This window comes from Scleropages formosus, chromosome 23 (assembly GCF_900964775.1).
Source record: "Scleropages formosus chromosome 23, fSclFor1.1, whole genome shotgun sequence".
In the NCBI taxonomy this organism is placed as follows: domain Eukaryota; kingdom Metazoa; phylum Chordata; class Actinopteri; order Osteoglossiformes; family Osteoglossidae; genus Scleropages; species Scleropages formosus.
In genome coordinates, this window is record NC_041828.1 from 710,034 (window position 1) to 735,420 (window position 25,387).

At 54.5% G+C, this 25,387-nt stretch overlaps 2 protein-coding genes across 20 annotated transcripts in view; both read left to right on the forward strand.

Moving 5' to 3' along the window:
• Positions 1-13,329, forward strand: part of clasp2 (cytoplasmic linker associated protein 2) — a 36,577-nt gene extending 23,248 nt beyond the window's left edge. For 3 of the 19 annotated variants that reach the window (XM_029248292.1, XM_029248295.1, XM_029248310.1), the window contains 22 exons: positions 645-671; positions 1,479-1,640; positions 3,033-3,140; positions 3,564-3,626; positions 4,341-4,447; positions 4,571-4,594; positions 4,786-5,030; positions 5,136-5,199; positions 5,642-5,719; positions 6,229-6,231; positions 7,821-7,984; positions 8,112-8,190; positions 8,733-8,876; positions 8,976-9,125; positions 9,210-9,316; positions 9,910-10,066; positions 10,162-10,381; positions 10,942-11,135; positions 11,219-11,347; positions 11,428-11,634; positions 11,723-11,839; positions 11,937-13,329. In XM_029248292.1, coding sequence (XP_029104125.1) covers positions 645-671; positions 1,479-1,640; positions 3,033-3,140; positions 3,564-3,626; positions 4,341-4,447; positions 4,571-4,594; positions 4,786-5,030; positions 5,136-5,199; positions 5,642-5,719; positions 6,229-6,231; positions 7,821-7,984; positions 8,112-8,190; positions 8,733-8,876; positions 8,976-9,125; positions 9,210-9,316; positions 9,910-10,066; positions 10,162-10,381; positions 10,942-11,135; positions 11,219-11,347; positions 11,428-11,634; positions 11,723-11,839; positions 11,937-12,020 — 2,633 coding nt within the window. In that variant the 3' untranslated portion in view covers positions 12,021-13,329. The remainder of the gene's footprint in view (positions 1-644; positions 672-1,478; positions 1,641-3,032; positions 3,141-3,563; positions 3,627-4,340; positions 4,448-4,570; positions 4,595-4,785; positions 5,031-5,135; positions 5,200-5,641; positions 5,720-6,228; positions 6,232-7,820; positions 7,985-8,111; positions 8,191-8,732; positions 8,877-8,975; positions 9,126-9,209; positions 9,317-9,909; positions 10,067-10,161; positions 10,382-10,941; positions 11,136-11,218; positions 11,348-11,427; positions 11,635-11,722; positions 11,840-11,936) is intronic. The other 16 variants (XM_029248294.1, XM_029248296.1, XM_029248301.1 and 13 more) reach the window with 14 other exon arrangements.
• A 1,551-nt stretch (positions 13,330-14,880) lies between these two features.
• ubp1 (upstream binding protein 1) lies at positions 14,881-25,349 on the forward strand. Its single transcript, XM_029248313.1, is given in 16 exon segments — positions 14,881-15,677; positions 17,579-17,730; positions 17,821-17,897; positions 18,036-18,141; positions 18,367-18,473; positions 18,651-18,803; positions 18,895-19,005; positions 19,093-19,200; positions 19,385-19,491; positions 19,641-19,695; positions 19,804-19,897; positions 20,233-20,323; positions 20,433-20,574; positions 20,576-20,761; positions 20,847-20,898; positions 23,744-25,349. Coding segments are annotated over 16 exon segments (1,695 nt in total). The 5' UTR covers positions 14,881-15,561; the 3' UTR covers positions 23,782-25,349.
• The last annotated feature ends 38 nt before the right edge of the window (positions 25,350-25,387 follow it).

Below are 25,387 nucleotides of genomic sequence, written 5' to 3' on the forward strand. Positions count from 1 at the left end.
AATCTTCTTCAGGATGTGTACTGGGGTACGCAGTTGCCCTGGTTTCAGCTTGGTCCTCTTGCTCTTCGTTTTCTGACCAGCCAATCAGAAAGGGAAATTATGCCACACCTCCGGAATGGACCAATAATTTCTGAGGGCGGGTTGTTGAAATTGGGGCTGTTCTGAGTGAGAGAGAACTGCAGTGTTTCACGATCATCAGGAACTGCAGGGCAAATCTTTGCCAACAGAATTTTACTTGCTGCCTACAGCTGTACAGCTCGTCTGCTCTGTGTTTTAGTGTGTTTTGTGTAGCGATGGGGGGGGAGAGAGAGAGAGAGAGAGAGGTGTGTCAGGGCATGTATGTTCTTGCCATTTCCATTGTTCCGTGAACTTTTTCTGGCAGTCCTGCATCATGGCAGCAATCCCACAATCCCACCCTGCGCCCCCCCCCACTACTTCTCTCACGTTGGGTGCTGCTTTGGGGCTCACAGCCTGTTGCTTGATCTTCCCCAAACCACAGAGGGGCTTTTGTGTTGCTGCGGTCATGCTGCCATTGGTGTATTTTAACATGTGTTCCTCCCTCTTCCACCTCACCCAATGTCTGCCCCTGCCCTAACCCCAAATGCACCCACCCCTCTCTAATCTCTGCCAACCCACTCTCTCAGGATCTCAGTCTGCTGCCCCTGCTAGTGGTAAGAGTCTGCGTTTCCTGTGTGTGTGTGTGTGTTGTCCGGCCTTACCTCACCATGTTCTGCCACACGGCCACTGCCCACCCTTTACAGCTCCATCCTCCTCACTGATTACAACCCTGCCACCTGCAACAGCACACATGGCAGCAGTGGGGTTGTGGTCTCCGAGGATCCTTTCCATGCTGCTTTGCGCTCTGTGTGCTGTTGCCCCAATGCATGCTGGGAGTCCTTTTCATTTTAACGCTTTAACACTCTGATGTGGTGTCCTGTTCCAGTGACACCACTCCAGTTCAACTTCTCTTTGTTAGCATTGTCTTCAGAGAGAGGCTGAAAAAGCACGCTGCTTCACACACTGCTGCACACTTCCGTTCTGCACGACATGAACATGAGGCCAGATGTCAGGACTCGGTTGTGGTACTTCTCACTAAAGCATGCAGACGTTCCCTTACCACACCTGTCCAGCACTGTGTCCAGTGGAATTACCACCCAGGATGTTGTGACTGCAGTCAATAGACAGAAACACCTAAGAGAAAATACAAATCCAAGGTTGAGGGATTTGGCCTCTTCTTTAGAAGCAAAAGCAAAGGAAGAAGAATACAGTGGGTCCCCAACAAAGCAGCTCTCGTCCCAGTAAAGTTTGCAAGGGGAGGACCCACCGTGTGTAACTCGGCGAGACCCCTCCCCCTCCCCTCTGGTGCTGCTGTGCAGTTACCTGCTAGCGTTAGCATTAGCTCCGTCTGAAAGCCCTTTCCTCCTGGCTTTTCCTTTCTGCTCCGCCCTCATGTGCTTCTCTCTCACGTGTCTCCTCAGCGGGCAGCAGGTCGGCCTCCCCGGGCCGGGTCCTGGCTAGCACGGCTCTCAGCACTGTGGGGGCCCAGCGTGTTGTGGCCGGCCCCGGCTCCCAGAAACGCAGCCGCATCCCGCGGAGCCAAGGCTGCAGCCGGGACTCCAGCCCCACACGCCTTTCTGTAGGTAAGAATCCCCTGTGCTCTGTGCTGCTCTCAGTGCCCTGTTTTTACCCCTTTTCTGGGTAAGGATGTGTCCCCAACCCCTCCTGTAGGTGAGAGGGATGCTGTCCTCACTGTGAGGCCCCGCCTCCATCGCTAAATGGGCACTTTACCTAATTTGGCAGCTCCCTTTGTTTTTTCCTCCACAAGCAGAGACCCTCTGCGTTTTGTCACCCCCCACCCCCCACCACCCTTGTGTCGTAGCTGAGTTTGTGTCCGCACTTGGATGACTCTATACCGGTGGTGGGAGGAACAGGAAGATGTTGTGTTCAGACCAGGTATAGCCGAGCACCTGCGGTCCTTCAGCGTCTCTCAGGCAGCATGTTCGCCTATCTGTTCCAAGGGCCACTTCTCCATACCGGTGGCCCTCCCGTAATGTTCTTGGGATATAGTAAAACTGTGTTCTTGACGTGTAAACCCTTCTTGTGGACAGGTACCGTCTCAGTTTGAAAGTGTCACTCATCCTCTTGGCGATGGGTGGAGACCTTTCCTGTCCGGGGGCTCTTTGCTATGACACAATAGTGTTCCTGAACTTCAGGAATATCTGCAGGTGCCACAGCTGCACTACAGCTCCTCCTCCTCCAGTCTGTCCTGGTTCTTCTGGAGTGAAGTAGAAGTGCAGTTTTTGCCTTATGTGTAAATAATGACCATGAGCCATCTTGCCCTTCCGGCGAAGCGGCTTTGTCTTGTGTCCAAGAAAGTTGCTGCACTGGTTGGTCTCATGGCGAACAGCCGTGTGCTGCGGGACGGATTGCTTCACATGCTTTGTCTAAGGGGAACCTTGGAAAACCTTCAGAAGGATAAAAAAAAATTTTGCTTCAAAACATCAAACTCTGAGTATCCATGCAGGCTTCTTTACAGGTAACGGGTACAGTAGCGGCTCGGTGACGCGACATTTGGGTTCCCAACCCAGTGGGGTCTTCTGACAGACCGCTGTGTAGAGAGTGTCGGAGCATTTCCTGTTTCCACAGTGTCATGTGTGAACTGTGTGAGACCTGCACCTCTCCTTTTCGCTTTGTTTTCTGCTGTGTGTGTGTGTGTATGTGCGCGTGTTCTTGCTGCTCGCTGCGACCATGTTTTTGGCTCCTGAATTCTTTTACGCTCTTATGTCTCTCTCACCCCAACGGTCCTGCTCGGACCTTGGTGACCGCACAAGGTTCCTGGAAATAGCAGAACCACTGTTCTGCCCTTAGAACCAGAAAGGAAGCAGTGCTGTTTGGGTGGGACTGCAGCGTGTGTTTTCTGTCCCACCGAACGAGTCTCATGTCTCTCTTCTTTCTCTCTGTCTCTTTCCTGTGTGTTGCGCTGTTGACGCGTGCTATGTGCTGTCCTCGTCCCTGTCCCCGACTCCTGGTAGCGCGAGGCAGCCGAATCCCTCGGCCTAGTATGAGTCAGGGCTGCAGCCGGGAGGCGAGTCGCGAAAGCAGCAGGGACACGAGCCCTGTGCGCTCATTCCAGCCCCTCGGTGAGTACAGCCGAGCGCTAGCCGAGCATGCGTGGCTCTGACACCCCCTGCCCCCCCCCCCCACCCCCAGGAGCATCCTTCAGGAGGGGCTGCTAATCAAGCGCATCGATCCACTGCCGCTGCATCAAAGGTCCCATGAGACATCCCTTTTCCCAGCTTGTGCTCCATTTTGTGACTTTGTGTCCTATTGCTGTGTGTTCCCAAGAGCGCCAAGTGTGTGTCTACGCGGAGCCGCTAGACGGGTTTCTTTCTCGCCTCCTCACCATGAAGCTGTTTCTTGAAGAACTTCAAGTGTTAGTGCTGCATTATTGGCGGTTGCTCTGGTGCTCTCCATCCTGTAGGATCCAAACCCCAGCCCTCCTTAGCCCCTCCCCCAAGCTCATACACTAACCGTTCAGGGCTTTGTGTGGTTCTCCGTTCCAGCTTCCCGCCACTACTCCAGGTCTGCAGGGGCTCTCCACGTCCCTGACGTTTTTGGGGCTGCAGGTGAAGGCTGACGCAGTGTCTCCGTGTCACCGTAGTTCCATATTTATGCCTCGTCTTCCCCTCCTCGTTTTTTATTTCTTCGTGGTCCATTACTTTCATGGATTTTGAATTGTGAGGCATTTCTTTCCATTTCAGTCATCCCCCCCCCCCCATCAGCTTGTTAATTTTTTTTTAATGTGTTTATATCTGAGGTTATAGAGGGGAGTAAAATACAACTGGTCGTGTTTTGGGACTTCTGTTGTATTCATGCCCTCAGTGTCGACTCATCGCTGCATTTTCTACGTTGCAAATTTATTGATCATCACTTGGTTCATCATCAGTCATCGTTATGGATTTTTCATTTCTATTTTTTTTCCTTGTTCAGCCCATTTGTTCTTACCTGTTCTGCTGTTGCCTGCTCTGTTTGGGAAGGGTTTGCTGGTCTGCATGCTGATGGAGCATTGCTGGTATGGCTGGCTGTGGGGGTGGAGTCTAATGTGGGTGTGTCTGTGTCACAGCTGCAGCTGTCCAGTGAGCACATGGAAGGTGTGAGTGGGGTGTAATGCGGGTTGCTCCACATAATTAGCATGCAGTGGGTTTGGTCAAAGTCGTCTTCTCCCTGGCTGTGTATAACACATTTGCCTAAGTGTGTGTGTCTGAGTGAGAGAAAGCTGACAGGTGGATGCCCATCTGTGTTAGTGGCAGAGTATGAGGCCTGCTCTCTATTGCCTTCAGGGTTGGGCTACGGCATCAGTCAATCCGCCCGTCTCTCCTCATCCATCAGTGCCATGCGGGTCCTGAACACTGGCTCCGACATGGAGGAGGCGTTGGCCGATGCTCTGGTATGTCCAAACCCCGCCCATGTCCTGCCCCATCGTTCTCATTCTGTGTCACTTGCCGAGGGTTGGCTGCTGACCCCCAGCGCGCCTTCTCTAACCACTCGTCTTGTTTCTTAATGCTCCCAGCTGCTAGGAGACGCCAGGACGAAGGTACTGCTGTTTCCTTTCGTATCTCCCTCCTTTTCCTCTGCTACATTTGTCCCATGAAGTCACCTTTTTTAAAATTGATCCTTTGTTTTACCGCACCACAATTCCTCCGAGCGTCACTCAAATTGATTTTTAAAGCACTGATCCCATAGCTTTGGTGTCGTGACCCAGCCTCCCTCTGTGCACCTCTGCAGAAGAAGGCGCCAAGGCGGCGGTACGAGACGTATGGGATGTACTCGGATGACGACGCCAACAGCGATGCGTCCAGCGTCTGCTCGGAGCGTTCGTACAGCTCCCGCAACGGTAGCATCCCTACGTACATGCGGCAGACGGAGGATGTGGCCGAGGTGCTCAACCGCTGTGCCAGCACCAACTGGTCCGAGCGGAAGGAGGGTCTGCTCGGCTTGCAGAGCATGCTCAAGAGTCAGAGGACCCTGAGGTACCGGCCCCTCCCACTTGTACCCACCTGCGGTGGCAGGTGTCGCTCCAGCGTTTTCCCCGGGTCCTGACACACTCTTCTTCTCTCCCCCCCCCTTCCTCACAGCCGTGTGGAACTGAAGCGCCTCTGTGAGATCTTCACGAGGATGTTCGCCGACCCCCACAGCAAGGTACGAGCCGGCTTGGTCCTGCTGCACACTCAGCAATACACTGGATTCTGCCAATAGTGGGGGTACTGGGGCGGTTTTCCGCATTGTGGGGGTGGGGGAGGCGTGTCGAGCATGTCTTTGCATGGGTGTGGTCCAGGAGACCACACATGGCCAGTGGAGCAGGAGTGCTGGAAGTAGCTCAGGTGTGAACGTGCGGACCGTCTTGTTGTGCTCTGGTTTGACCCCCACCACCACCAGATACCCATAATGCATCCGGTGTGTCTCACTGACCTCAATAACTCACTGACCGTAGATGCCTTAGCAGAAACTACCAACTAACCGGGTGACTGGGTGCCCTGCCGTCAACTCACCGCTGCACGAGACGCAAACGTTTCCTCTGTTGTTTTCCTCACCTCATGGATGTGAACAAACAGTGAACCGTGAACCTGAATTTGATTTTCAGCTAGAAGCGGGGCGGGCCAGTCTTGCGAGCAGGGCCTATGGCTCGGCAGAATCCGGTATAAGTTCAGCCTCTTTTAAGGTACAGCCGTTCTCCTGACACTTGCACTTCCTGTTTCAGCTCCGCTCTCTGTGCTGTAGAGCGCTCGGCTAGGGGATCCAGGCCCCCGTCCTCTAGCTCCTGCTCACCTCAGGCTGCAGTGATTTCGCTTGACGTGGTGCAGTGAGCTCAGTGCCGCCTCCCAGGTCATTTGAAAGTCCAGAAGGACAGGAGAGACATCTCAACAGGGTTTCCTGGACACCCGGCGTTCTTCTCGGCTCCTCTCGTTTTAGCGGTGTTGTGCGGTTCCCTAGCAACCACTCCCGGGACGGCCTCTGGGCACGCAGCCATAGCTAGTGGTGCCGACGCGGGCCGAGCGCTCGCGGTTGACTGCCACCACTCTTCCTGTTTCTGTCACATGTGGGCTTTTGTGCAACTGTTTAATGACTTTGGAAGATATGTTGTTGTTCTCTGTTTGGAAACTAATTAGATTTTTTTTTTTTGTTTCTCCCCCCCCCTTGTTTTTCCACGCCTGTCTCGTGGGACTCTAGAGAGTAAGTGAATCTGTTTGCGGCTGTCAAAGTCTTGTGTGTTGCTTGGGAAATTAACTTTCTTAATCGTACTGCCTTGTGTGTGCCTGGGAAACGCTGGGAAACACTGGGAATGGACCAAACGCAGTGGCTGTACAGCGGGGGGTCGCGCCCAACCACCTGAATCGATGGCACCAATAGCGCCGGTTGTCCTTGCTCTGCCCCGGCGTGTTCTGTGCCGTTTGGTGTCATTTGCTGCAGGCCGGGGCTCTGTCTCGGGGGGGGGGGATCCTCATGGGGGCAGCATGAACAAGCTGCCCCAAACAGCCCTGTGTGAGGATGTGCTTTTAGAGCATGATGTGTAGAATGAAAGTTGCCCTCTCTGGTTTTGACTCTTCCAGGGGACAGGCAGCAAGTGGCCTTGGTTCCCGAGTCAGTTCGCAGCACTCGCACACACTCACGCACGATTTATACGGCTCTACATAGCTAACACGTAGCAGCCAATGCACCGGCTTTTCAACTTACGAACACTCTCGGTCCTGAAAGTGTACTTTGTAACTCCTATCGGTGAAATTCTACTCATCTGTTCTAGAGGCAGCATCATATGGTGAAAACGTCGTACCATCCTGCTCCCCCCCAGTGACAGCCTGAGAGATTTTTCCCCATGGCGATGAATAAAGTGTGATTATTGTTGTTAAAGCCATCATTAAAATAGCTGTAAGGTGTAAAGTACCGTGTCTAAAGTACAGTGCTTTGTCTCTTAGACAGGAAGGTATCGGTGGTGGGCGAGTGAGTGCAGCAGTGAAAAGACGTGACACAAGATGAATTGTAGTACATTTCGCTAAGCGGACAGTGAGAGCACTACCAGTTGCACCATGGTCACATATTGTACCCCCCCCGTAGGCAGCTGCTCATCGGCTGAGGATACGCACATTCTCGGTGCCCATTGGCTGTTGTCTTTTTGCATCATATTGTGAAATGTTATGAAATTTTGGGTAATGGAAGGGCTGCTGGAAGGCAAATTAAGCGTTATGATGCATTCCTGGTGTGAGGGTTCATTTTTATAGCAATCTTTTTTTTTTTTTTTTTTTTTTTTTACTTTGGGCTAGATTAAAATAAAGTAACTCAAGTAAAAATGTCGTTTCCACAAATTCCTCAATGTCGAAGTTGCTAGTTCATCCTACGAATGGTTAATGTTCCTCATGTTATTGATCAGACATGATCAGTGAATAATTTGCACTTACGGGGTCCCACACTCCTCTGCTGGGTGGATGGGGGTTCCCTTTATATCAATGTGTTTTCAGTCAATGAAGGAAATCAATTAATAATGGAAATAACAGTAATGTTTTTTATCTTGAAAAATTAGTAAGTCCATCATTCGTAACCTGAGGAGCTGGTGCACTTCTGTTCTTAGTCTCACAGTAGTTGTTGATTGTGTGATGTCTCTGCTGGCTACTAATGCTCTAACCACTACAGAGATGGAGCATGACACCATTGAGAGCTCTGACTTCCTTTGCTGTACAATTTCACTCTGTGTGTCTGTGTGAGTGAGGGAGAGGGAGCAGCGAGTCCTTGGCCGTGCCCTAGCTCATCGGCTCCTTTCCCTTTTGCAGGTGTTCAGTATGTTCCTGGAGACGCTCGTTGACTTTGTCCATGTGCACAAGGAGGACCTGCAGGACTGGCTCTTTGTCCTGCTCACCCAGCTGCTGAAGAAGATGGGTGCCGACCTGCTGGGCTCCGTACAGGCCAAGGTGCAGAGGGCGCTGGATGTCACCAGGTGGGTGGGGCAACGGGCAGGTGGGCAGGGCTGGTGCGTCATAGCCAATGGTAAAATGGAGCCCTCACTCCACCCCACCCCCCCCCCCCCCCCCCCACCCCCGCCATATGCCTGTTTGCCACCACAGGGAGTCCTTTCCCAATGACCTGCAGTTCACCATTTTGATGAGGTTCACCGTGGACCAGACTCAGACACCGAACCTGAAGGTATGTCCAGGGCACCAGCGGGAGGGCTCTGCAGGGAGGTACTAAAGTGACCGTGCTGATATGGCACATGGGGAGGAGGCTTGTGATTATTAAAGATCCTAGAGCATATGAAGAGTTTCAGCCTTATTCACGCATCGCTTCACACGGAGCTGGAGATGATGCTGAGCTCCGATGAGCTGGGTACTGAACCCGCTGCACCGCGTGTGGCGTAAATACACCTCCGCACAATTATAGTAATGCTCTTGCTGTCACCATTGGTTTCACTTCTCATTTCCTTTGCCTTGCCACGTGTGGTCATCGTCTTCGCCGCTGTCTTAACCCTTTTAATTTCCATCTTCTCTTCCGTCTCTATGGAACCTGCAAGGTGTGAAAGGTGGTTTGCTAAGAATGGGCAGAAATGCTACAGTTCTGACACGTTGCCCTCAGGCTGTGGGCACACAGTATGAGACCCAATTGTGCCCTGTGACTGGGCTCTGGGCTTAGCGGGTGTGGTCCACAGGGGCCTGGGTTCTGACCACAACCACACTTGCATCGTTGTGCAGGTGAAGGTGGCCATTCTGCGGTACATCGAGACGTTGGCCCTCCAGATGGACCCTGGAGACTTTGTTAACTCCAGTGAGACTCGTCTGGCAGTCTCGCGCATCATCACCTGGACCACGGAGCCCAAGAGCTCTGATGTGAGGAAGGTGCGTCAGCCACGAATGGCTCGTTGCCATTGGCTGCTATACCCAGCTGCCCCGATCCGATTGGCTTGTGCTAATGGCTGCTCTTCTTGTTGGTCCCAGGCTGCCCAGTCGGTGCTGATCTCCTTGTTCCAGCTCAACACCCCGGAGTTCACCATGCTGCTGGGAGCATTGCCCAAAACCTTCCAAGATGGTGCCACCAAGTTGCTGCAGAGCCACCTGCGCAGCAGCGGAAGCAACAGCGGCTCTCAGGTGAAGATTTATCCGGCACACCACCCGCATGCCGGCTTTTTGGGGGGCGCGGCGGCTTGACCCTATTCTGTTGGTCTCCTCCAGGCTGTCACGGGCAGTCCCCTCATCCGACACACCCCCCGCTCCCCAGCCAGCTGGTCCAGCCCCCTCACGTCACCCACCAGCACCTCGCAGAGCGCCCCGTTGCACAGGTGGGGAGCTACGTGAACACTACAGGACTGTGGTGTCCAGTGCCACCTGTTGACACACTGGGGTCGTACCAAAAGTGTGCAGTTCCATAAAGATATGAATAGAAAAACTGAGTGTATCAGAACTGTACTCGCCGCCGATGACTTGTGTACAAGGGCCCCCGTCTCAGGAGGCTTTTCTTCACACCGCTGTACCAGTGTGAAAATCCCCTCTGCTCTATTGGCGTCGCACACGCCGTGTGCGGTACCCAATTCAAAGCTCTGCTGCTATTATAGGAATTTCTTCTCCTCGGTTACTTTTGCTGGAGGTATTTCATGGGTATCTGCTGTGGCTCGTGCCCGAGCAGGGCTTTCCGTGCACGCCGGAATAGTCAGTTTGCCAGAATTCTCTCCTTCACCAGCGGTTTGATCAGCACGATGATGTCATCTTTCATTTGTGTGTGAGCTGATGGGCAGAGCTAGTAGATGGAGCTTTGGTGCCATCTTTGGTGCAACCCTTGTGTCTGTAAGTCGAGGACACAGTGCTTTAATTTGGCTGCTCCGATTGACGGAGGACATGCTAAAACAGACTGCCCATCAACTCGTGTGATTGGCAGTGCCTTTGACTATGACACCGAGAACATGAACTCGGAGGACATCTACAGCTCGCTGCGCGGTGTGACGGAAGCCATTCAGAACTTCAGTGTGCGCAGCCAGGAGGACATGAGCGAGCCGCTGCGGCGCGATGCCAAGCGAGACGGCGATGGAGATGCGGTGAGTGCCACCCTGGTGCTCCCTCGGCACGTCCGCCTGTCTTTGTGGGACAGCTATGCGGGGGGTGACCGAACCTCTTTCCGAACCTCCCTCAGGGTGGCGTCTGCGGATCCGAGTCCACGGTGGACTCCGGCCGCACAGCTCTGGACAACAAAACGTCGCTGCTGAACACGATGCCGGTCCTGCAGTCGAGTCCACGCGGCGTACGCGACTACGGCCCCATCGGCTGTTCGGACTCGTCCTTCGGCTCCCCCATCAGCAAGAGCGCCTTCAAGGAGGCCATGTTTGATGACGAATCTGAGCCTTTCCCAGAGGGTGTGTGTGTGTGTGTGTGTGTGGGTGTGTGGGTGAGGTTTGGTCCTGTTGTCACGTAGCTGTTCACCTCAGGTGCCCCCAGCGTCCCTTTGGGAGGGGGGAGTAAACTATGACATGATTCGATCCAGTTTATTTTTCTACCGTAACAGCGCTGAACGAAGGCCGAAGAGACACGGTAACAGTTGACAGCAGATGGAAAGGGAGCCGGTAGAGAAGTTACTTAAGTTTAAATGACTGACTTACATTTAGTGACTATAAGAACCACTAGCTGGTAATGCTGTCACACCTTCGTTCTCGTTTTAATGCATCACGTACACTTGACGTTTGCTCCACGAGTGCTGCAGACCCATGTGATTCGGTTGTAGGTTCCAGACCACAACCCCCCAAGTAAGTACCTCAGCACCACAGTGCCACAGTTGACCAGTAAATTTTCACTGTCCCATAGTTTTTTGTCCGTGAAGAAATTTGCTAGAGAAATAAAATATAACAGAAGGTCAGGCCTAAAAGACACACAACTGAGTGTCACGAGCTCCGCCTCCTCTTTCCCGCACCACTGACAGACAGCGGCCTCGACCAGTCGGAGCTGGTGGCGGAGCTGCTGAAGGAGCTGTCCAACCACAACGAGCGTGTGGAAGAGCGCAAGGCAGCGCTGTGCGAGCTACTGAAGCTGCTGCGTGACGGGCAGCTCCTCGTCTGGGACGAGCACTTCAAGACTATCCTGCTGCTCCTGCTGGAGACGCTGGGGGACCACGAGGTGAGGCCGTGTCCAGGTAGCGCAACGCGCACGGACACGCACAAGTGCTTATCCTCCACCCCTCCCTCCCTCCCTCCCTCCAGCATGTGATCCGGGCGCTGGCGCTCAGGGTCCTCAAGGAGATCCTGCACCAGCAGCCGTCGCGCTTCAAGAACTACGCCGAGCTGACTATCATGAAGGCGTTGGAGGCCCACAAGGACCCGCACAAGGAGGTCAGTGCCCAGACATGCCTACGCACACAAGCGAGAGCTCACTCTGTGCAGTCCCGCGACTTTGCCCCTTGACTCTTCAGGTGGTGCGGGCAGCGGAAGAGACTGCGGCCATGTTGGCGAGCTCCATCAGCGCGGAGCAGTGCGTCAAGGTGCTGTGTCCCATCATCCAGACGGCCGAGTACCCCATCAACCTGGCCGCCATCAAGATGCAGACCAAGGTCATCGACCGCTTGTCCAGGGAGAGCCTGCAGCACATGCTCCCCGAGATGGTCCCCGGGCTCATCCTGGTAGGGTGAAATGCCAGCCTGAAATGCTCCATGCGTGCATGTGTTTGTGTGTGAGTGACCGACTGACGAGGGACGTCTGTGCCCCCAGGGCTACGACAACTCGGAGAGCAGCGTACGCAAGGCCTGCGTCTTCTGCCTCGTGGCCATCCACTCTGTCCTCGGGGACGAGCTGAAGCCACACCTAACCCAGCTGTCTGGGAGCAAGGTGAGCTCTTTCGGGGTATCACGTGTCCCTCACACACACCCATTGCGCACACACTCCCTTCGAGATGTTTACTCTTACTCTGCTTTGTGGTCCACAGCTGAAGCTGTTGAATCTGTACATTAAACGAGCCCAGAGCGGCTCCGGCGACCCCTCAGCAGACACTGCAAGCCAGGGCTTGTAAGGCAGGAGGAGAGAGGGACGCCCCCTGGTGGTCTGCCAGAAGAGAATGGAGATGTTACTGGGAAGCTGTGCGCATATGCGCGCACGCGCGCACACACACACACACACACACACACACACCTTGCCTCTGCTATGCATGTAGCCTGTTACGGTGCGCTGCTGGAACACGCTCTGGGGTTGGCCAGGACACTGTCGGAGGAGCACCCCTCCCTTCTCCTTGCATTCTCCAGCTACTTCCTGTTCCTCGCGTCGATTTTTCCGAGCCTCTGGGCGCCTGCATTTGACCACTTTTCATTTATTTGAGTCACAAAAATCACAGAGATCTGAAGGTGTGAGACTGTTGGCAACCATGAAGGCAGGCAGGAAGGAAAGAAGTGAATAAGATCAGTGTGCCCCGGGGGGTCCTGCTCACAGTGAGCTGAGGGGTGGTGGGGTTGCAGCTTCAGCCTGAGAGGATGGGGCGAACGGGACTGACCTGTTTACAAACCGGTGCGTCTGGGCAGCTGTTCTCTCTGCAGTGTACTTGGTGTCCTTGCTTTCAGTGGGGAAAGTCATTGGGTTACTCCCCCCCCAGTGCGAGCGCCCGCCCGCCCACACACACACACACACACGCGCGCACATGCGCGCGCTACAGACTGAGGGAAGCGGACGGCGTACTGTATGTGGTTCCCAGTGCAGTGTATTGGGCAGTGACGTGTCTGTTCGCAGTTGAAAGCTTTGCATTTAGACTGAAGGCTTTGTTTTTTTTTCCCCCCTTTTGTGTCCACCCCCCCTACCTCAACAGTAAAGTTCACACGGAGGCCGATGGTACGAACACGTTGGACTGCCAGCAGCTCTTGTGCTCAGGCTGCTGCCGATAGTCCCACGGTGTTGCGGGGAAGTTGGGGGCCGAAGTGTCCTGGTCTTACTGTTGTACCTTGACGCGATGGTACGATGAGTCGCTGATCTGGCGCCGCCATAGCGGTCGAACGTCTCAGGCCCCACCGGCCTGCTTCTGCTCGTTTGCGTCACCCGCGGAGGAAGGGGCTTGGGCAGCCGGGCGAGCGAGCGGACGCCGATTGTGGGCAATCGCTCAGATGTGTTCTTGTCTCTGCTGCGTATGTGGGGAGAGGCTGCCGACGGTGAGCGGACACGCGTGTCCTTGTGCTCTCCTGTGTCCGCGTCTCACCTCTTCTCTCCTGCCGTTGTCTCTGTTTGTTTCCTTTCCTCCTTCCTATGACCAGTTAGTTCAGTTCCACTGTTCCCTGTATTTATACACCTGCTTACAGTTGTCCAAATACAGCAATAAAAACTGTACAGAAAGTGACCTGGTGCCGTCGCCTCCTTCGCTGCATGTCGTCCAATTCGTACGGGGGGGCCAAGTTGGTGTGCGTGTGTACACGTACGTACACACACACACACACACGGCGCACCTGTGCTCTGTGTCACTCTTTGGGTACGCTTATACCTGACACTTCTCTCCAAGGTCACTTAAACTCCAAAATGGTCAACTCTACACTTGCGTACCAGTTTGTACAGATGGGTGATTTCACTGTTAATTCAAACCTGCGTCCCTTCATTGCAATGCGAGGACAATCCTACTCCTTGCTGGCCCTAAACAATATTCACCTGTTCCTTATATAAAGGGTTTCCACATAACACTGGCATTTTTTCTGTCCATTACAAGGTCATTTCATTCTGCACAACAGTTTATGGATTGTGTATTTGTGTGGGTGTTCATTTTATTTGTGAAAACAGATGCACACTTGGCGTCTCAAAGTCAAAGTTTTTATCCCCCAGTGGTGTCAGTCTGCTTGTTTTCTGGTTAAATATAGTATATTTAGTGCACGTCTAGTCCTTAAATGACCATGAAGACATGAGTGCTGCTCTACAAATTGTGTTTGAATGGCGGTGGCTGCACTCTTAAGAGGCACCGGATGGAGACACGTTCCTTCTAGCAGCTTTGCAGTCACACGTCTTCCCTGGGAACCCTAACCCACCTCCTTATGTTCTTCAATGCGAGCCGATCACATGGATCAATTGAGGTATGTCCGAAATCACAAATAGCAGATTAGTGCCATTAGTTAGTGGTCACATTTCTCCTGCATGACTTACACTGATGTACCCATTAAGAGCACAGTAACCTTTAGTGTTTACATTCAGGGTAAGGTAAACTGTACATTAGCCAGGGGTATAACCACAGTAAAACTATGCAGCACTTGTCACTGCAAAGCACAGGGGGCCCTGCTCGGTGATCTTGTCAACTTCATAACATCCTTGTCCCCAAAAGGTCTTAAATATAAAAGCGCAAAAGGAAGTGGGAGAAACGGTGCGTAGCCTTGCGTGTTGTACTAGTCCGGTAGGTGGGTAAATGTTTAAAAATGTTTACTGTGGTATTTGTTACAGGTGATGCGCATTTAGCCTGGGACCCAATCTTTTTCCTGTATAACAAATGGTGTTAATTGGGCCCCCTCTCAAGGGGAACTACGGATGAGCTAATTCATATATACTGGAACTGGATGTGTGGGTAAGTAAGTACAGAAGAGGTGCATTGAGTGCAAGGTTAAGCGCTTCAACCACTGCGCCACCTGCTCTCCCTGTGACGCGGACAGGTGACGGGACCTGTACACTTTCCCGTGTGCGCGAGGCCTTTTAATAACGGGCTTCACCTAAGATGAAAGAGTAGCGTGCGATGCGATGCGACGCGGCACGTGCCACGCGCTCACCCTTCTGTACAGCGAAGAGCAGCTTCGGTCCACGTGAAACTGCAGGCGCGCGCCTCACACGGCCTGCTGCCATAGGTGAATAATTGCGAAACGGGAAGTCGTGTCGGTCCAATGCGAGCGCTTCGTGTCGGAGACGCGCGTCGTTGGTTGGTTGCTTTTGGAGTCGTGTCACTTTAAATGTTTTTTTTTTCGTCACACCCAATGCGCGACGTGCTCTTCGCCGTGGCGATGCGTATTGGAGTGGCGTAGCAGAGGCACTTCCTCATTGGCTGGCGGAGCTCTTCGCCCCGCCTGCTGCGGTGGAACTCGGAAGGGTTTTGTGTGCGAGTGGGCGGCCATGTTGATGGACGGTGCGGGTCTCTTCCTCCGCCGGACGCGTCTCCTCGGCGGCGCTTGAGGGCGGCCCCGTGCTGCGAGCTCGGCCACCGGGTCGGCGATGAGAGGAGTAGCGCGGCGCTCGAAGCACGTAGCGACCGCGCGGCTCTTTTCCCGCCGGAACGGCGCGACGTTGTGAGCGCGGCGGGCTCTAACACACTGAGTGAGTGGCATTGCGGCTCAGTCTGTGTGGAGAAGCGGAGCCTGAGGACCTCAGGAGCGGAGAGGAGCGCCCCCGACTCGAGGGGGCCGCTGTGCCGGGCGGGCGTCCTGGGGCCCCGGGCTCGCTCACAGTCTCAGGGGAACTATGGTCGGGGGTGCAGCCCGGGGTGACGGAGCGCTTTGTGCAGGTGGCTCTTGCGTCTGCCCGCCCGCCGCGTCGGCCCCCGCCGCAGCCAGGCGGCGCTGAAGGCTCCCTCTTCGCGCGTAGCCCGCCCCGAGCTCGAGCTCCCGCCGCGCGCCATGGCCTGGGTGCTCAAGATGGACGACGCCGCCATCGAGTCTGGGCTTGTGCACGACTTCGACGCGAGCCTGTCCGGCATTGGCCAGGAGCTGGGAGCGGGAGCCTATAGCATGAGGTGCGTGTCTGGGGAGCGGAGCGGGGCGGCGGGGCGGGGCTACGGGGGGAGAGGGGCGTGGCCAGGGCGCGCGCTGAAGGATTCGTGCGGCGGAAATGGCTTTTATTTGAGCCCAGGTGTGTGCCGCTGACCCGCTCCCACCTGAGGGCCCAGAGTCCGGGGGGCGGGGGGTGCTGGCGCGTGCAGCTGCTCCCGACCCACTCGGGAAGGTGCTGTACGCCACACGAGGCTCTTGAAAGGAGGTGGGGGGATTGGATTGTATCCTGCCCCCCTGGGTCCCGTCCCGTCCCATCCCATCCCGTCCCGTCCCATCCCAGCACTGCAATGCACCGAGTTGTCGTGGAGATGCAGGTGTGGCTGTGCCAAGTGCTTCCCAGCATGCAGTGCGTGTCTGTCGGGGGTCTTCCTGTTGCTGCTGCCATGGTAACGGTGCACTGTTTACATGTTTGTTCCTTTACACTTGAAGCTGTGGCTGTGTCGTCCTTGTCGCACTTTAATCTCACACATAGATACACACGCACACCAGGCCGTCCTAAGTGCGTTCACAATGAATCGAACCCGCAGCACCACTCGGGTTTAGTCTGTGCTACAGTGTATTTTTGGGGGGGGAGGGGCACAGCGGGGCTTGTGGGTAATGTAGTGTCCACTCTGGCCTCCTGCTTCATCAAACCGCCTACCACGTTTGCCCAAGTCAGCAGTGCCATTGCTGGAGCCACACACACTGGTACCATGGAGGAGCTTTCTCAGCTTCTTTACCCTGGTTTTCCTTCCCCCAGATGTTCTCAACCTGCAGCAGATGCTGTGTGGGGATGTTGCTCTGCCCATCTCACTGACAGTTTGTGTGTGTGTGTGTGTGTGTGTGTGTGTGTGTGTGTGTGAGAGAGAGAGCGAGAGAGACAGCACAGGTGTCAGTCAGTGGGGACCCCCTGCAGTCAACGGAGGCAATGCACGTGCCAGATCCACTATATAGGTGCAGCACAGTGGCTGGGTACAGTAGCTCCTGTCTCACTGTGGTGGTTGGGGGGGGAGGGGCATGCCCTCTGAGCTGTGTCTTCAGCTGACCTTGACACTGTGAGTAAACATGCTGTTACCTGGCAACATCTACACAACACATGTGGAATGGCGCAGGCAGGTGCTGAATTGCTGCTGGAGATCGTCGCCTCCCTTCTGACATCTCAGGGTTGAGGAGGAGTGCGCAGCCTAGTGGACCGTGTTGGGTCACACGTCTGCATGCGTGTGTATACTTGCACAGAATGTCTGTTGTGGGCTCTGGAATGTCACACACTTTTTTCGAGTGGTGTACAACTCGGAGCAAACAGAAGTGCACCAACAGCTAATGAAGAACTTTAGACACAGAACTGTGGACACACAGCTTGTGTGTGACACCACCATGTTGCTGGATCACATCCCTCCGGTAGCTCCTATACAAGTGACATTCAGATAATCATAGTAGATAGTGTTGGACTCATTTATGGAGCTGTCAGGAGAGAAGGGGCTCTCATAAGAGATGAGTTTGAGACCGTTCTTCAATGGGGGAAGGATTCAGCAGCTCTGAGGGACACAGGATGGTCTTTCCACCACATTAGCGATAGAACTGGGAGCCAGTGGAGTTTGGACCCCTGGGAGTGGAATTGTAAGGAGCCAAAAGTAGAGGAGCTCAGTGCTCTTGCTGGGCTGTAGAAGGTGACCAAGTGCTGTAGGTATCGGGAACTAACTAACTACAGGCAGCTGCAGGAAGCCAGTGGAGGGGCTAGCGGGGAGACGCATGGGACACACCTGGGAATTTGTGGCCCTTAGAAGGGACTTTTCAGTAGAGTAGTGGCAGACGGTGAGATGAGCCATCGGTTGCGTATCGCTGTTGACAACAGCAGTTGGATGAGTCTTCGCATCTCTCCCTGCAGCGATGTCCTGGCACTGCCCATCTTCAAGCAGGAGGATGGCAGCCTCCCCGTGCAGCTCGAGTCAAGAAACCCTCCATTCCAGTACATTCTGTGCGCACCGACTTCACCGGCTGTCAAGCTACAGGACGAGACAGTCACCTACCTGAACCAAGGTGAGTGGTTGGCGCGGGAGGGGGAGGTGCAAGGGCTCCGTTGCAGAACAGCTTCCAGGTTCACGGTCCTCCTCCTACCCTTCTGCCCAGGTCAGTCCTACGAGATCCGCATGCTGGACAACCGCAAGGCAGGGGAGCTGCCGGAGCTCAACGGCAAGAATGTGAAGGTGAGGTGCGGAAGACTGCGGTGCTCTATGGGTCGGGTTCACGGTCGTTAGCAGGTGCCGTGTTGAGCTCCGCTGGCTAACTGCACCGTGTGTCGCTGCGCTGCAGGGCTGACTGCTCGTACGCGGTTGTGTCCCCAGAGCATCATTCGGGTTGTGTTTCACGACCGTCGTCTGCAGTACATGGAACACCAGCAGCTGGAGGGCTGGAAGTGGAACCGTCCGGGAGATCGGCTCCTGGACATCGGTAAGGGGACACCATGCGGCTCCGCCCACAATCGCACCTGTCTGGCTGCACACATGGGACACGCTGTATGGTCACGTCGCAAACAAGCGGTCCTTTCCATGATGTAATCTGCTTGCGTTGTTTCTCAAACAACTGGGTTGTGTTGTCATGGCAATGTCGTGACGTGCGTTATGTCCACTGTAGCTTGTTGCTGTGATGCCCTGTGCCCCCCTCCTGTCCGTGCAGATATTCCAATGTCTGTGGGTGTCATCGAACCCAGGACCAACACTTCGCAGCTCAACGCAGTCGAGTTCCTGTGGGATCTCTCCAAACGTACGTCTGTCTTCGTCCAGGTAAAGTTGACACAACCAGAGCTCCGCGTTCACTCCCCCCCCCGTCCTCATTCGTCCTCCTGAGGCCCAGGAGCATCTGCAGATGACCCAGTTCTGTTTAGTGGTCCTCAGCGATTTGGTGTCTGTGTGCAGACGAGGCCCCCTCTGTGTGTGAGAGCAGTGTGGCGTGTCCCCCAGGTGCACTGCATTAGCACAGAGTTCACACTGCGGAAGCACGGCGGCGAAAAGGGCGTCCCGTTCCGCATACAGATCGACACCTTCCGGCAGGGCGACGGAGACGACTACTCGGAGCACCTGCACTCGGCCAGCTGCCAGATCAAGGTGTTCAAGGTGGGCGTGTCTCCCTGCTACTGCCCGATTCTCCCCCCCCCCACCGCCTGGATGACCCCTTAACCGTGTACGCATCTGTGCCTCGTCACAGCCGAAAGGTGCCGATCGCAAGCAGAAGACGGACCGCGAGAAGATGGAGAAGCGGACGGCGCAGGAGAAGGAGAAGTACCAGCCCTCGTACGACACAACCATCCTGTCTGAGGTGTGTGTGTGTGTGTGTGTTTGTGTCTTTGATGTGTCCTGCGGTTGCCCACGCGGCCTGAATGTCCGCTTCTCCCATCCCCTCTAGATGAGGCTCGAACCCGTCATCGAAGACGCAGTTGAACACGAGCTCAAGAAGTCGAGCAAACGCACTCTGCCCGCAGACTGTGGCAATTCTCTCGCCAAACGAGGCAGCGTAAGGACTCTTTTCCTCTCCCCCCCCCAAGAGCTGGCTGCAGAATTGGCAGTGTTTCCACGTTGGAGCTCGTCCCCTTCCTTTTGCCATGTGATCTAACTGCCCCACGCTGCACTAGAACCCTCAACCCTCTGATGACTCGAGCACTGGTGGGGTTGTTAACATGTACGTGTGTGTCTCGCAGTGCTCTCCCTGGACAGATGTCTCGTACGTCCAGAGTCCTCCTTCAGCGCCACCTCTGGTGTTCACCTGTGCCACACACAAATCCTATAGCGCCTCGGTGCCGGAGAGGTGAGACCGAGTGTCTGTGGCTCGGTGTGTTGAGGAGCTGAGCTGTGTGTCTGTCCCTGTGACCCCCCCCGATCTCTCTCTCTCTCTCTCTCTCTCTCTCTCTCTCTCTCTCTCTCTCTCTCTCTCTCTCTGTCTCCCCCTCCCTCCAGTGATTCTTCTTCGCCAAACCATCATGGAGATCCTGGTGGCAGCACGGTGGCAGAGGTGAGCGAGCGCGCTGCAGCACCACAGGTGGAAAAACAGCTCTGTTGTTTGGCTCTCTAACCCTAACCCCCCCACGTGTGTGCACGCGTGTGTGTGTGCGCGCAGCAGCATCTCAGCCCCACGGCCTCCACCCAGGACACCCAGCAGTGGCTGCAGAAGAACCGGTTCTCTGCCTATGCCCGACTGTTCTCCAACTTCTCAGGTAGCGTTACCGGTCGCCGCCGACCGTGGCTGTTCTCTCACTGTCCGAGCCGACGCTGCTCTCTGATTGGCCCGTTCCTTTTGGCTGCAGCATTTTAAGTAGGTTATTTCTGTTCTTTTTACTGCTGACCGAGTATAAGTTGCTTCCTGAACGTAGAGGTGCGTAAACTGACAGTGAGCCTGTCTGGACTACAGGCTAAGAAAGGGGAGGGGTCCTCATCAGTGCGCGCGCGCACACATACACACGCGCACACACACATGCACGCAGACACACGGATGGCAGTAGCGCACGTGACCTAAGTACCCTGCCCATCCCCCCCCCTTCTGCCACAACAGGTTCTGATCTACTGAAACTGAGCCGTGACGACCTGGTCCAGATCTGTGGTCCAGCTGACGGGATCCGACTCTTCAACACACTTAAATCGAGGTAATGCGGTGCTGTCGGGTTCTGGGTTCACTGAAGCCCCAACAGCCCGACCCACCTCACCTGAGGGATCTCCTGTTGGCTGTGTGTGTCGTGTCCCACCTCCCCACAGGTGTGTGAGGCCTCGTTTGACTGTGTACGTGAGCCAGGAGGCCCCTTTGGCGGAATCCCCCTTGCTGGACAGCCCCGGTGCCGCCAAGCACTCGGCCAGTACCATACACGGTGAGTGCTTGCGGTCAGTTGGTCGGCAGCTCTGAGCTCTGTGTCTCACGGACGTCTCACGTCTCCTCTCCTGCAGTGTATCACGCCCTCTACCTGGAGGAAATGACGGCGCTGGAGCTCACGCGCAAGATGGCCTGTGTCCTGAACCTGTCCCTGGCGCGGGTCAACCAGGTGTACCGCCAGGGTCCCACGGGTATCCACGTCCTGCTCAGCGACCAGGTCAGCTGCGTTGCTGTGAAGGTTGACGCATCCCGAGGTGCTTTGAGCTGCAGCACAGACACTGAACCTCTGTTCTCTCTTCCAGATGGTGTACAATCTTCCCGACGAGAGCTGCTTTGTCGTCAGCACGTTGAAAGGTGTGTGTGTCTGTCCGTCCGTCTGTCCCTCCTGTCAAACGTGTCACCAGCTCCTTGACTTAACGTACATGACCGGGAGTCGAATCCAAACCCCAGTGGGTTTCGACAACACCAGTAATTCACACATATGCACAATGTCTACAACCGCTTGTTCTGAGCGGGGTCGCGGCAAGCTGGAGCCAAACCCAGCAACACATGATGCCAGTCCATCACAAGGCAACCCAAGCAGGACTCCAACCCCGGACCCACCACATAGTGGGCCCCGGCCAAACCCGCTGCGTCACCGCGCCCCCCTCGCGTACACGCGTCTTGGTTTATTCCCCGGTTCCGTTGCACAAGACGTCACGTAAAGCTGTAAAATTCTCCAACTTTTTGATTCAAGATTTTGTCACATACAGTTATACACACATACAACCTGTAGTGAAATGTTAATCTGGTCAGCTCTGTAGACTGTGCAAACAAGACAATATATTAAAAGAGAAAAATATTTTAAAAAGACAAGAAAATATAATTGAAGTTAAAAAAAAAAAATACACAGGGATGAACCACAGTCCTGCTCTCCGGTGGGTCTGGGGTTCGAGTCCCGCTTGGGGTGCCTTGCGACGGACTGGCGTCCCGTCCTGGGTGTGTCCCCTCCCCCTCCGGCCTTACGCCCTGTGTTACCGGGTAGGCTCCGGTTCCCCGTGACCCTGGATGGGACAGGCGGTTCTGAAATACACAGGGAACTGAATTAAAGCTAAAATATAAAAAACTAAAATTAAGATGGGGAGAACAAAAAATGTGCAAGGTATTGAATATGCAATGATGAAGTGCAATGTGCAGCACTGATGAACGAATAATATTATGCCACCCGAGTCCTTAAAGTACGGGATGTGTCCATGTTGAGGAGTCTGATGGCCTGAGGGAAGAAGCTCCTCTTGAGCCTCACAGTTCTGGCCATCAGACTACGATAGCGTCTGCCAGATTGCAGCAGGCAGAAAAGTGAATTAGCAGGGTGGCTGGGGTTAAGAATCTTATCAGCCCTCGCTCTGCATCTCTTGGTGTGGATGTCAGGCAGCGGGGGAAGAGCGGTCCCGGAGATGCGCTCAGCTAAGCGCATCACTCTCCGCAAGGCTTTGCGGTCTTGGGTTGAGCAGTTCCCGTACCGCACCGAGATGGACTGAGTCAATATACTCTCTATAGCCCTGATATAGAAAGCTTTCAGGATCGCTGGGGAGATCCTGAATTTCCTCAGCTGTCTCAGGTGGTACGGCCGTTATCTGGCTTTTTTCACCTGTGCTTGACTGTGATGAGTTCAGGTCACATCCTCGGATATGTGCACTCTGAGGTATTTGAAACTGCTTACTCTCGCTACCGGTGTCCCGCTGATCTTGAGTGGGGTGTAGGTCCGCAGCTGTCTCCTCCTGAAGTCGACAATCAGCTCCTTAGTTTTGCTGATTTTCAGGGAGAGACAGTTCAATTGGCACCATGATGTCAATTTCTCCACTTCCTCAAGGTAGGCTGCCTCGTTGTTGGAGATGAGGCCCAACGCCACTGTATCATCTGCAAACTTGATGATATAAGTGGTGCTATGGGAGGACACACAGTCATGTATAGAGAGAGTAAAGCAGAGGACTCAAAACACAACCCTGTGACACTCCTGTACTCATAGTCATGATGCTGGACGTGGCCTGGCCCACTCTCACGACCTGGGGTCTGCCCGAAACGAAGTCCAGGACCCAGTCACAGAGGGGGGCATTTAGTCTGAGGTCCCTGAGCTTGGTGGCCAGTCTGTGGGGGTCTGTAGTGTTAAAGGCAGAGCTATAATCTATAAACAGCAGCCTCACATAATTCCCCTTGTTGCTGCCAGTGTGAGTGAGAGTGGTGTGCAGGATGTGGGAGACGGCATCCTCGGTAGATCTATTGGAGCGATATTAGGGATGGATGAGCAGATAGTGTTTTTGATAAGCCTCTCGAAGACCTTCACAACTAGCGATGCAAGTGCCACGGGTCTATAGTCATTTAGGCAAGAGGGCTTATTGCTTTTAGGCACAGGAACGATGACAGATTTTTTGAAGCACGCAGGGACCACAGACCGAGACAGTGACTCGTTAAAGATGGATGTGAACAAGCCAGCCAGCTGATCGGTGCAGGATCTTAATACACGACCGGGAATGCTGTCCGGACCGGCCGCTTTCCTGACGTTCACTCGCTTCAGGGCCCTACGAACCTCGTCCTCCGATACGGTGATCGCACGCTCCTCTCTGATGACGCTGCTTTTTTCCGCCACGCTCGTCGGCAGACTGGGGCCTGTACGGTCTGCCTCAAAACGTGCATAAAAGTTGTTCAGCTCATCTGCCAGAGAAGAGTTAACGCTCAACACGGCGGAGGACTTCCCTCCGAAAGCGCTCATAGTTCTCAGTCCCGCCACATGCGTCGGGAGTCATTCGGTTGGAAGCGAGACTCCACTCGTTCTCTGTACCGGTGTTTAGCAGCTTTCACTGCTCGTTGGAGGGCGTAGCACGCTGCTTTATAATCGCTCATATCTCCAGCCATGAGCCCCGCATTAGTTCACATTAGTAGGACTTTGAGCTTTGTTACAATGAGAAGTAACACAAAAGTAATAGAAAGGCACTGAGAATAAGGCCGTCATTCTGACAAAGTGGTACTGGATGCCGACCGTTGACGGGTTGAGCCATAAACATTAGTGACACTCGGGACCCCCTGGTGGCCGCAGCTGTGAACGCAGCGGAAGGGAGCGCGATTTTTGGCGTCCCACACGACTCCCTGTGCTTCAGTCCATCGTGACGACTGTTGGACGTTCAGTGGATACTCACCGCGCTCATCGCTGCTTTGTGTCCCGCAGACGATGCTGGAGACGGATACCACCTGATTCTCAAGTGAAGTGCAGCGCAGGAGTGCTGTGCAGCGGGGGGGCCCAGTCCTGCACACACACACCAGTAACGTTGGAATCTGACTTAATTCTGTTTCATATTGAAAACACTATTTTAAGGAGAGCTGTGGGAAGGAGCTCTTGTATGTATGTATGTATGTATGTATGTATGTGCAGGGGGGTATTTTTGGTTATTTTTTTGCAATGGCGGTAGGGTAAAGTGTGTGTGTGTGTGTGTGTGTGTGTGTGTGTGTGTGTGAGAGAGCGTGAGCTCTGCCAGCTCTCTCTCTGCTCCGTTAATCGGTGCTGTTGACTCATAGCGCCCAGGTGTCTCACACATTGCATTAAAGGCACCCACTGGACACAGCGGTGCAGTTTGGGGGGCAGTGCAGCTGTTGCTGTGAGGTACAAGGCCTCATACACTCCAGCCCCCCCCCTCCCCCCAGGGCACTTCAGACAGCAAGCCACTTCTGCTTCCTGTCGGGGTGCTGGGCGACGCGAGCGAAGACAGCCTCTGCAGCATGGACACTGTGGACATCGAGAGCTGTGCGCTTCCTCGCTTGTAGCTTCTCGCCTTGTTTCATGTCCTCAGCTGACCTCTGTGTGACAACAGGGCTGGTAGCAGAGTGTGTGTGGGTGCTCAGCACTCCACCAGTGTCCCGTCCCGATGTGTGTCCCTCTGGAGCCCCGGATAGAGACCACGTGCTGGACCGAGCTTTTCTCCGTGGTTCTTGAAGGAGTGGAGGGGCAGGAAGCAAGAGCTGGAGTTGAGTCCTCTGTGTTCGTGCGTGTGTCCGGTTCCCTTTGTGTGTTTTTGGACTGAAGTGTCAGTTTCAGCGAGGCGTACGCGCATGTCTACGTCTTTCTTTCCCAATCAATCTCTTCTTCTGTCTTAAGAGGTCCTGGAGCAAAGCTCTTGACTCCTTGTGGGATGAATTGCTTTTTTTTTTTTTTTTTTTTTGCTTGGTTTGTTTTTTTAAACGGGCTGTACTTTTGTTTTTAATGTAACTCTCCATGTCGCCTCACAGACCCCTGTATGTGCTCCGTTGCGGTTCTGTACTGAGCGTCTTTCTGTGCATGCATGAACTTAAGCCTGGGGGGGCAGCAAAAGGGCTGCTGGCACCTCCTTGCCCTCAGTGCGAAGACTCACGGTGCACAAGTGCAAATGAACATAATATCTAAATGACAGGAGGGAGGCGAGTGGTGGGTGGGGCTTGGGGGCGCGTCTTGCATGTCAACAGGCCAGAGGAAGCGCGGTTGACATCGCAATGCGAGGTGGTGTGATGCTTAAGGCAGCTGCTGCTGTCTCCCAGCATCCCGGGCCTCGTCCCAGCACGCCGCCGGCTTCGCCAAGTGTCACAGCCATGCCAGAAGGGGGTGCCTTGCCTGTGACTACGGTACGAGTTGTAATGCACTCACTTGTAAGCCTGTACTGGAAATAAACCTTGTTTCCCGCCAGTTTGTGGGGTGTGTGTGTATGTTTCTCCTGCAAGACAGGACTGTTCTTTCACTGATCGTCGGTCGATCACCGGTCACATCTCATGCAATGGACTGTCTAGCCACAGCCTACGATGGAGAAGCTGACACAGCTGGCCCCTGCAAGACCTCCACAACCCC